Source organism: Centruroides vittatus, unplaced genomic scaffold, assembly GCF_030686945.1.
Source record: "Centruroides vittatus isolate TY-2023 unplaced genomic scaffold, ASM3068694v2 contig_2433, whole genome shotgun sequence".
NCBI lineage: Eukaryota > Metazoa > Arthropoda > Arachnida > Scorpiones > Buthidae > Centruroides > Centruroides vittatus.
In genome coordinates, this window is record NW_027121533.1 from 422804 (window position 1) to 435231 (window position 12428).

Consider the following 12428-nt stretch of genomic DNA (forward strand, 5'->3'; position numbering starts at 1 on the left):
GTGACCTCATCACAATGCTGACCAGCAGACCAGGTTTAGGAGTGTAAAAGTCACATAATATTTTAAGATAAAATATTATGTGACTTTTGGTCTAGGCCAGAAGTTTATATATAGTTAACTGGGACTTTCTGCTCCTAAGCTTCCCGCATATGGTCTCGGTTTTCATCTATCTAACTTCATTCTCGAGATTAAGTACAGACAGATGATAGTGGAAATTTATAGGTCTGCAATTTGAAAATTGCAGCCCAAAAATGTTGGTTCATTTTATTAATTCTGTTATTTTTATGAAACTTTTCAAATTAATGCATTTAAAAACTGTCAAAATATAATATAAGATGCCTCAGATATTTATTATTATTGTAGTTCATTAATTAATGACTAAAAGCTAACTAGTTGAAAATAGAATTCTGTCAAATATCTTTTACAAAAGGGTCCATAACTTTTCAAACTTTCAGAACCACTTCTCTAGTATGTATACCAATGTGCTATGGGTCACATCTACTGTGTCTGTTTGAATGTGTGCTACACAGCTGAAATTCATGACCCAAAAGAGGGTCATAGTTACATTGCCACACCTTACTGCATTCATTTGTTTCGGAAGGTAAGTTTAGGCTCCAAGCACTAGAAAGATACACACAATTAAATTTCAATATAGTGCCCTCCTAAATAGCATCAGCTTATGCACCAAAATTCTCTGTAGGCATTTGATATGGTGTCCTTCAGTATCTGTGAATTAGTAAATGTATGATATTGCAAACAGCATTGTTATTAACAAATCAGGGTAACTTTCAAACTTTCGTGTCGATCTCATTAGTATATAGAAAATTTTATTGTTTTGAGATACTTTGGTATAGTATCACACTTAATTTAATGTTAATTTCAAAGACAAATATTATAAATTGTCACTAAAAATATTTAAAAATTGGTCAGCATTAAAGGAACATGTGAGAAAGAAGCAACATGAAAGAATTAGGTCTGATAAATTTTATCTTATTAATTATTTGGAATCGGACAAATAAATAGTGGTGCTAAATCAAAATTTGACTATAGTGTAGTCTTAAGTCTATCACTTTTAACTCTAAATGAGAAACATTTTGTGATTTATCCATCCTCAAGCGCGGTTATCGATGCTCAAAGTTTAGTATCGTGTTAGTTGAATGCACGGAAAACTATGTAACGTATGATAAACTGTCGTTACCATAGACTATTTTGAATTTTATTACCAATATTTTTACAATGTGATTTGTTTCAGAAGATAGTTGTTAAGCAAACCACCTAAATCAAACTAATTTCCTGTCTGTTTCATGTAAATTTAAGTTTTATTTCTAGAAATAAGTTTTGAATTATGTAAAATGCTTCAAAATTACAAGAACAAAACAACCTAAATAGAAATTTTTGCCAGTCATAAAATGAATATTTGCAGTTTATGTGGCAATGGATTTATGTTTCATCTGGTTTTTTTTTGTTTTTGTTTGTTTGTTTCAGACAATACACACCACTCTGATTCGAGAACACAATGGTTTAGGATTCAGTATTGCCGGTGGCCAAGGAAGTTTGCCTTATAAAGAAGACTGTGAGGTACTCCATTTTTATTGTTTTCTTACACTTATCCAGTTTAATATTTTGTAACTTTTAGTTTTCTGAGAAAATTGAGAAAAAATTTAACTGTTTAAGAGAAATAAGCCCACACTTGGGAGTTTAGAGATAGCAAAAGTATCTCTATCTCAATTTTTTCATTTGTAAAACTCTCAGAGTACTATGATTACAGGATAGATGTTCTGTTTTCTGACACATACTATTGCAAAATATTTTACTTCTAAATCATGTAGGATCTGTAGTTACTAATGTTACTCTAACTGGTCATACAGTTCTGTATTCTGGCAAGGTTTATCTGAGTTCATTTTTTTTTTATCACAGATGATATCTTTAGAGTTTGCGTATTCTGAAACAGTGTCGTCTTTTTTCTGTTTTTACTGTCACAAATAGGTGCATAGACAGACACTGACACGGGCATATTGCAAAAGAAATGCCAACAGAAGAGGGGCTTATGCCTGAAACACGTCTCGATCAACAAGATATTCCCAAATAAAGATTGATGTCAGAAATGCCCAGTGTCTGTCTATGCACCTAGTTGTGACAGTAAAAACATCTTTAGAGTTATTATTTATTTTTTTTTTTTTTGAAGAGAACTGCTTGTGGATTGCACAATGGAGACCTTTCAGGTCAAAGTTCTTTAAGTTCTTGCTCCCTCTTGTTCTAATTCTACAGTCAGTCAATTGTGATCTTAGACAAACAATTGTAACAACAATATAACTATCTGTTGTTACTTACACAGTAATATATCATTATAACTTTGATATTTATGTGATGTATTTTTACTAAATAATCATCTATTGTTACAGAATATATACATATCGAGAATAGCAGATAACGGAGCAGCTTTTAAGGATGGTAAATTGAAGGTGGGGGATCGAGTGGTGTCCATCAATGGCATAGACATGGAAGGTGCCAGACACGATCAGGCCGTGTCTCTACTGACCGATTCCGAAAGATATGTTCATTTGGTCGTTGAAAGAGAACAGGTTGGTCGTCTTTTTATAAACATTATACAGATTAACAATGACTCTATGTATCTTCGTTGGTCTTGCACTATTTTATTTTAGTTTATATTTCATTCACGGTCTGCAAGTACCAAAAAACTTGGGATTAATAATATAAAAATTGAATTTAAGAGAGGCGTTATGTTTGCTATTTTTATGAATTAGGAAAATAGTATGAAAAAATTGGGTAGATATATGATTATCATTGCAAAATATGTATTGTGAGAAGAATTCTCACAGGTCAGAATCACAAAAAGGATTAGTAAATGTGAGAACAGGTTTAGGAATAGGCATCCATTAAGAAAGGAGGTAGAAGTGAATCAGAAGAACGTCAGTTTTTTGGACTGGTTACATTTGAAAAAGAATGTAGAGTCAGTAGGAGAAAAGTCCAAATATTAGGAGTATGAAGTAACAATAGTCCAGAAAATTTGTCTATTCTGCAACGATTGGGAAGATAATGCAAAGGATAGAACATACTAAAGAAATTTGGACTTAGGAAGCAGCTTTTCTGTTTTCTGTATCCATAATTTATATCTTCTGCACTTAAACGAATGCTGATGATTCTCCAATTACAATAGGATAGGAGATACAAAGAATATAAACTGCAAAAATACATGATCAGTTTAAAGAACAAGGTTAATTAAGTAAATAGTAACATATATTTTAAAATGTTAGTAATTTAATTATTAATTTTTCCTTTTTAAGTTGAGACCGAAGAGTTCAAACATTGTGGAGAAGTCGTCGCCTTTGATAGCACACCGATTTTCCAATTCCACCAATTTCTATTCGTCCACCTCTTACATGGCCAACAGACCTTCCTACTTGGGAACTTACAAGAAACTTGCACAAGTGTCTGGCACCGACACTACATCCTCACCCAAGTTGTCCCACGTTAATAACAAACGTTCCGCCACGTGCACCACACCACCGGTCGAGAGAACGGAGGAGGAAGTTTCCGCACCTCCCTCCCGACCTTCAGACTCCGTCCAGAGTGCGGACGAAGCGCACGAGAACCGTCCAGTAAATTCAATCTCTTCGACGACAGAAAATGCGAAGAAGACGACGACGACGGAAGAGAAGGATGTACAGCAGGTTAATATTTCTGGTTTCTCACTTGGTGTTATGGATATATTATTAGTTATATCATTCTTTATCATTCAGTGCAAATTTCTATTGACTACCTTACTCAATATATGTTTCTATTGACTGTCACTTGTAAAAGAATTTCATTTCTCCTTGGTATGTTGATCTTTATTTACAAAATATCGAGACCAATAAGAGGACACCGATTTCGACGTGTTTCTTTTATCAATTTTTTCCATCAAAGTAGTTAAAAAATCGGGTACTTAGACATTACCGGCAGCTTACTAAGTTGGTTTTAAATAATTTTATTCTTTTACGAAATGATTGTTTCTGTACAGGGACTTAAAAATATCTGAATAATGTTTTACAGAATTTGAGAAAATAAAAAAATAATTCAAAAAATTGTATATTCTTTTATTCCCCAAGCTCCTTACTTAAATGAGACTGTTAGATTTAGTAGTGAATTTGTACGGAATGCAGTCAGTTGCTGGAGTGAACTGTGTTGAGAAAATGGGGAATTTCTATGCCACTGCATCCAGAAATCAAATGATTTCTTCCTCTTCTCTTCACCTCAAATTGCTTTTTCCTCTTTCTTCACAGAGTAAAATCACTCCTTTTTTTTCCTTGTCACCTTATTTAATTTTTCATGAATTAAAATGAAAATGTTTCCTTTCCTTTCTTCCTTCCATCCTTCAAGCAACCTGTTTCGATATTTGTCAAGTAATTCTTCACGAAATTTTTTAGGAAGAAACACTAAAACTTTTTCGCTTTAATTAATACAAATTTCATGAATGTGTATTCTTAGTTTATTAGTGATTCACTTAGTGGAAAAGATTTTATTCATTCCTACAATAGAACTAAGCCCTTCCGCTTGAAAATCTCCCTTTATTTAGATTTTAAACATAAAATTGTCGAAGTTTCGATACTACTTGCCTCCAGTCTACTTTAAAGATAAGTCCAGAATTAATTTAGAGGGTAGTATTTAACGTTTTGAAACTATCAGGTAATGCTTATTATTTTTTCTATAGCAAATTGACAATAAAAATTCTTGGAATTCGAAATAATCCGATAAATGTCGACAGTTGGAAGCGAATATCAAATTCTTTACTTCCTTTGACTTTTGTAATAGTATTTTCCAATCTTCAGATAACTTATCACAAATTAGAGGTGAATCTTCCAAATCTCGACCGTGCCAAGTCTATGGTAACTTTTCATTGCACGGGTCCACCGGTGCGTAGTTACGCCAACCGAAAGTATATCAGTTTAGTTGTATGAATTCCATTCAAGAATTATATTGATTACTAATTTATTTTTTATCTTGCTTTTCAATAATTTAAGATATCCATTAGTGGGGCGTTATAGCTTTGCCAGGCTCCGGAAAATCTGTATTAGTGGGTCCCACGTATTGTGCCAACTCCAGACATTTTTTGGGGAAATATTTTCTTATGAAAGATTTGTTCGGGCCTCCCATTAATGGGGACCCCAGGCAATTGCCCTTTTTACCCACAAGGTTACACACCAGCATAGATTGGCTTGTACCTTTGTCTTATAAGGGGTGGTAAAGTATGAATGAATTAGTTTCTCGTTGTCTCATAACCTTATATCCAGAGTCGAAATTTCTGCTTTCTTATCAAGGGTCCGAATTCGTTTCTTTGGTCGAAGAAGTATAAGAATCCGAACAATCGGATTGGAAAAAAAATAGGCAGGTGTTACAATTTAACAGTTTCCTTTCTAAGTTTAAACAATTTAATCCTATATTCGTGCATACTTCCATTTGCATACTTGGTAGTTTCTCTAAAACCAATAGTAGAAGATTTAACTCTTGGCTAATTGGGAGCGGGAATCTAACTTTGAAAAGAGGAGAGGAAAAAGTCGTTCGTTTGCCTTTATTCGGCTTATCGATAATGGCGTAGAAATCCTCTTTTCTTACCATCGAGAGCCACGTTCTTTCCTACAAGTACTCTCTAGTATTTGTAGGCAAGAACGTGGCTCTCGATGGCGAGGGCTACAAAACGAACTCGAATGGATCACCTAAAGCCTACAGATAATATTTCTTAATAGGAACGTTGTCAATTAGCGGAATTATTTGAAAATCCTTAGTAAGATAACAGGAGATGCGGGAGGAGTTACTTACACTGAATATTATTTTGGAATTGTAGCACAGTAACCAATGCCAATATTTACGATTTTTCTTTCCGGAATTCTCTCTGTCTCTCCAGAATTTCTTGTAGTATGCGCTCTTATTTTTTATTCTTTATGACAAAAACAAAATTTTAATTCGGTTTTTGTTCTACAATTAGTAAAAATAACGGAAGATTTCCCATTGCGGGGTTTTTTCTCATCTTACAGCATTGTTAAAACGTAGCGTTCGTTAACGTAGCGATTACTCGACATTTTACGTACAAGAATACATTCAGAGTAATTCTATAAGAAAATAATTAATTTTTTTCTTCCAATTTATCTTTAAATCTACAAACTAAATCCCTATCCAACAAAAATCTTAATGAAATTTTTAAAATTATATGTACGCACCCGCACAATCCCGTAGTAGGCCTGGTAGTTACAATATCCGCAGGGGACCACAGGACGATCAAAAGAAACGCCGCGCCACCCGTGTTGTAAACGATACTGTGTAGTTTGCGTGCCCCCCTCGAGTTTCTAGGGGTGTTGCAAGATTCTCGGATACTCCAATTTTAAACCTTTCTCGGGTATAGGGTGCCCACTCGAACAAATCTCGAAGGAAAGGTAAGTACGAAACGATTTTCTGATCACCGTTTGTAAAAATGTTGAGTAGCTTAATCGTTGTTTGGAACGGATAACCGAAAACGGAGTGCCACCCTCGTTGCGAAACAAGTGAATTCTACAGAACTAAAGAAGAAGAATGTAATATTAAACTCGGATATTCAGTTTCACCGTCCCGCCGTTAGCCTTTTAGACAGAAATTAAGTCTATTACATTTTTCTACACGTAAAACTCCGAGGACAGAAGACAGATTTCTTATCAAAATAATACAAATAAATAACCAAAAAAAACAAGTATTTTTGGAGACTTTTTAACCAGGGTTTTTATCACTCGGCCTTGTTAGCAATAAATAAGCCCTTTTCGTCCGCGATAGCCGAGGCCCTACTGAACAGGCATAGACAGCCTATAAAAGATTCCTGCGAACGAATCGAGACCGATTTTGTTAAATTAAACGTACCGGTTTTGTCCGGTGGGATACGGCAATGCAACACGTGGGCGATCATTTTTGGGAGGAATGTCCACAGGAAGCTAGTCCCCTATTTAGAAGTTAGGTGAAGATAACCCGGAAAACTACTGCCGGTTGGCCAGGCGTTAATCCGGGACCATCCGGTGTTTTATCTACTCTGCTATTGGTCGGCCGTGGTCCAAACAACGAACGAAGACTTCAATCTATACAAATTAGCTTAGAATTCATTTAACTTCATAGATTTAACATTCATACATGAAATCAGACGAACTTCGCTCACCCAGCTTTCGAAGTCACGTTCCGTAGGAACTCGAGACCTCCATAAAAATCGATATTTCTTTTTTGTATACGTGCAGTTTACAACACTACACAGTCCACGGATCAGAAACACATTCGTTCTCTTAAACACAATCCTCACTTCCGAACTGTGTTCTTCGCTCCATATCCTTCTTCGAGCGACTGTAGAACTTAGGAAGCTCGTGAGCAGATTCTTCCACGTGTGTATCTAGAAAACAATTAGATGGCCAGTATCGAATGCTACACTAGAAAAGAGGGAAGATTAAAGTTAGAGAAGCGTTTCTTGAACGCTTCTCTAACTTTAAAGTACTAGCAGTCGATCTGAAGAAAATCATCATACGAGAAACTAAAATGCCATTGTAATTGGCGTTTCGATGCCAGAGGATCCCAGAAACCAAAATTCCAGGGAAATTTTGATTTCTTTCCACGCAAATCACAGCCAAAACAGCGAGAATCCAAAATGGATTCGAACCCGGATCCTTCGGCGACGGTAGTAAAAATCTTTCGAACCGACCGACGCAAAAATTAATTAAATTCGAGACGAATTCGAAATCCTTCAATTCGACGTCATTCCAGCATTTTTATAGCCAGAAATGGTAGAAATGACGTCGAATCGACGTAACGGCGCGCGTTACGTCGATAAAGCAAACAACACACACAGCACGTGCTTTCACCGAAGAAGAAAAATACAGAAATAATCGTTAGTAAAAGAATATAAGAATTAAAACGAAATATTAAAGCGGCAGAATTATTTTATTATTCTTCAGTGCACCCGTTTTAATCAAACTAGTGTATTCTTCTACGTCAAATAACGTCATTCCTACATTCTTTCAATGAAGGTATAATGTATTAAGAAATGCTACTGTTTTCTGGTGACCGGTAAGGCTTTATGTATCGAACGTGGAATATATGGGACGTGGGAGGCTCGCTTTATGACGTTTCTTCGGGTACTAATTACGACATTAACTGCCAGGTAATTTAACAATAGTCGACAGAGGAAACGAATTTTCTAAAATTGTACTTTAAACGTCGACCCCGGATAGGGTATAATCGAGCACCTCGATTATACCCTATCCCCTTTTCGCGGCGAACTTTTTCGAAATATCACGTGATGGTTCTTTATTAAGTTTACTATTGTTTGGGGATTTGTTCCTCCTTTTCCTTTCCCTTTTTTTCACTTAAATTAGGTATTTTGTGTCTTTTTCTATTTTTCCTGTTGTTAATAAAAATTAATTTTGACTCGGATTTAATTATTGTTTACAAGTACAGAGCTTTTCTGTTTGTAAACACTGATCCGAATTTTACGTGTTCTACGAGCACTTTTTAGCAGCATTTTTTGCGAAAATTTATTACTTTAAAATTTTGCACCCAACTTCCCAATTTATGGAAGATTAAAAGTACAAATGTCACAATGTATTCGATAGAGTATTGTAATATTTGTACTTAGAGATTGTATTTATTACACATCGGTCAATAATAATAGCTGTTAAACGTTTACTATCGATCGTAGAGGTCTTTCACACAACTAGTGGCACGTGCTTTCCTAAACAAGCCGCGCACACTACTAAAACAATGCGTTGTTTCACAATGGCCAGAATGGAAAGTCTTTACTGTGGAATCTCCATTGTTGACGTTACACACGATCGATTACAATGTGTTTATAGCAATTCATAGACGGCGTTAACCTACTTAGTGTTACGTAGTAATACGTTATAAGCGTATACTTTTATATAATAGACAATGGACCGAGTGTTTATATCAAACGCGTGCTAAAATTAGCCTATTAGGGATTTTAGGGTATATTAAGGTAACAATGTAAGAATTTTCTCTGTAATGGATTACGTTGACTTAATTATCAAGTTATTTCTTCGACAGTTTTAGAAAGACCAGGCATTAATTATTTTCATTACATTCGCAATACACTGGAATCTGTGTTTAGGATACTTAACACAGTCGAAATGTGAGTTAGAATTCCGTAGCAAGAAGCGATCCCTGATTGTACGTTTTTACCATCAAATTAATGGACCGTTATATCGAATTTAATGTATTTGAATATAAAGAGGGGGTATGCGCAGCCTTCTCGGGGATGTCGACAAAAACAATGGCTTCTATTGTACTACGTTATACCAATTGCCATCGAACGGTACGGTACATTGGTTGGTCGAAGAAACACAGCACTGTACCGTTCGCTTCCTTACGGCACGGTACGTAAATTTACGCACGGCGAGTAAAACAGGTTGCGCATTCCCCTATAAAATATCATTTATTTATTTACTTGTATGTGTAGATGACCGATCTGTTCTTTTACTTTTACGCAGCCCGACGCCTGATCCGAGAATTACTCGAGTGTCGAGAAGCGCAATGCACGAGTGTATCCAGGAATCTGTAAACGCAAGAAGCACAGCCACCCCCCCCCACCCCACTGTACCACACTGCCAGACACGTTTCTTCATACCAGGAACGGGAAGCATTACTTCGAACGACCGACGTACCACGGTACCACACTTAATTTCGTCGAGCGTCACGCCCAACGTTACTTAATTTCGATACCTATTCCACCTCGCGCGGTGCATAATTGGTTAGAGGGACGGAAGAAGTGACGTCACAATCCATAGAGCTTTTCTTCTTTTAAAAATATTAAATATATATATATATTTTTATATATTACACGGGGAAACTATTGAGAAAATGTTTTTATATTTATGATTAATTTTACTAGAAAATGTACGTTAAATATAGTTTTTAAATTTTATAATTTTTTAAATAAAATCGACAATAATATATTAATCTCTGGTGTGGCCGAGTGTTCTTTCCCATACGCGTGGACAGAGACGTTCGTGTTTCTGATGTCGAGAGAGATCTTATCGATTATCCAGCACCCGACTATACGGATCGTTTTGTTTGCGGTAATTTACAAACTTTAAAGTGTAGCGGCCATCGTCAACGTCGAACCGTTACGGGAAACGGCGAATGTTACGCGGCTGGAAAGAAGTGCAAATTTACCGAAATCGCGCGCGATTTCGTCGGATGAATCGATAATTCGATTATCCGGATTGCTTTCGACCGTAGACGGAACGCTCGTAAATTATGACGGACTTCCGTTATCTTTCCGGATGTCCGACAATACGAAACTTTCGAAAGAACACGTTCTCGCGCTGCTGCTGCGCGTGCACCACTTTTAAAAGTGGACACAACCACGAAGACTTACCATTTCGTGTAGAAGGAAGGAATTTGGCGAGGACGCTGACTACAATTGGTTCAAGAAATTCAAAGATAGAGATTTCACGTTTCGAGACAAACTCGTTCAGCGAATGGTATTCGCAAAACGTTCGTGTTACTCGCACAACTCGAGGCTGGGCACCCAGGTAGCATGGAGGTCCCTCCTCACTGCCTTACAACCCAGACTTGGCGCCAACTGAGCATCATCTGTTTCGCGCCCTTCGGAAGTCGTCTGTGTCGTCGATACACAAAGTTCAATGGCAATACCCGGCGCTCGAGACTTCGAGAAACACCCAATCGATCTATTCCAACGGGATTGATAGTTTGGATCAAGGTGGAGAGTTAATTTTCAAAATGTCTAAATTTCAAACTTTACAATCCGATAAAAGTAAAGACACGCATCGATGCTTTACCGGTGCAGTAATTTAAAGACGGAAATCTTTACGTCTGTTGCATTATTTTTCACACTAATTTACGGGACACGCACGACCGTTACGCTTCGCCGACGTCTCCCTTTTAACAACTACACCCCTCACCGGTGTTTCGAGCTCCGATCTAACCTAACAGAAGAATTCTCTCGATTATCCGTTTAAAATCTTCAAAAATAAAGCAAGAAAACGGAGCAATCGCCATCCTAATCTTCCGGAGAAGAGTTGAGACCACGAAATCTAACGACCGACGCTATACAGATTTTAAAGTTCTTCGTCTTGAAGTGTATTTGTAGTGTTATCAAAGTAAATTTTCGCGGCTACAAATACAAATTGTACGAGAGAAATTATTTACGCGTCTGAATAAGCCCAAAGTGACCTAAATGTTAGAGGTCATCGGCGCGTTATCCTATGGGCAAAAATGACAATTGCCTGGGGCCGCCATCAACGGAGACCCCAAACCAATCCATTATAAGAACGACTTGAAAGGGCTTCTAGGGCCTTCTAAGCCCTAGAAGGGAGGTAGGAGGGGGTCACCCGTACTAGAGTTTAAAATCTGACTCGAACAGGATCCACTCCCAACAAAATCTTTGACTCTTGAATTAGGAACGATGGGTTTTCGCGTTATGCAGCCAAAATTTTCTTTGAGAGCTCAAAGCTGTTATATATAACTGAGGCAAAGTATGGTCACCTGTCAGAAATGATCCTTTCCCAAGATTTTTGCATTTTTTGACTCGGGGATGTCGAGAAATGCAAAATATATTTGGGGTTTTTTCTGCATATATCATGTTTGTGTGTGTGGGGGGGTACACAATTTCGTTCACCCTGTTTGAAATTTAATAACTCGTGCTTTTTGTCATAAATTTCTGAAATTTTGCAGGATGTTTGTTATTAAATTTTGGTGGTAAAGGTCGAACGGGTAGGGAAATAAAGGGATACACGTGGTGTATCTCCAGCGGGCTTAATGAAGATTTTATTCGTTATTAACATTTACAATATATATATATATATATATATAAAACTCGTCTCTACCCTCAAAACGTAATCTTCTTTTGCCATTTTATAATAATTAATAATATAAAAAGTATTTTAAAAATCTCATAACAGATGGCGCCATACGCGATTCTAACTTTTTACCAGGAAAGTTACATAACTCGTTGCTGAATGATTTTTACTTGATTTGTCATTTAATTCTTCCAAGCAATCGCCCGTTGCTTATATATCTTGCATCCGAAAACGGCTCCCTAAAACTATTGACTATTAAAATTTCATTCTTAATAACTTATAGGCCTAAATCGAATTAAGTGATTTAAAACCTGTTGATGTAATTAACAATTATCAAATCTAATTGTCTTACTGGTAAAGAGTGTCACCAAGAGCGCCCACCAACGTCCGAGTGGATAAAACCACTGAATATCAGTAGCTGGTCGAGGGTTCGCACCCAACCACGCGTTTTCTTCACGTTAGTAACACCCGAATAGAGGTCAGCTTCCACGGAAAGTCCTCTCGAGAGCCAATCCTCCACTGCAGATTGCCCACTTGTCGATTTGGAAGATTCACAAATGCGTCTACGTTGGCCCACGTTCCTCCTAC

The 12428-nt window shown here is 36.7% G+C and overlaps 1 protein-coding gene across 2 annotated transcripts in view; it reads left to right on the top strand.

Moving 5' to 3' along the window:
• LOC136971285 (protein lap4-like) overlaps nt 1-9975 on the top strand; it is an 82314-nt gene extending 72339 nt beyond the window's left edge. The window contains exons 21-24 of one of the 2 annotated variants that reach the window (XM_067265747.1): nt 1486-1578; nt 2403-2582; nt 3306-3692; nt 9507-9975. In XM_067265747.1, coding sequence (XP_067121848.1) covers nt 1486-1578; nt 2403-2582; nt 3306-3692; nt 9507-9518 — 672 coding nt within the window. In that variant the 3' untranslated portion in view covers nt 9519-9975. Of the gene's footprint in view, nt 1-1485; nt 1579-2402; nt 2583-3305; nt 4090-9506 lie in introns of those variants that run through there. The other variant, XM_067265746.1, reaches the window with a different exon arrangement.
• Nucleotides 9976-12428: the final 2453 nt, after the last annotated feature.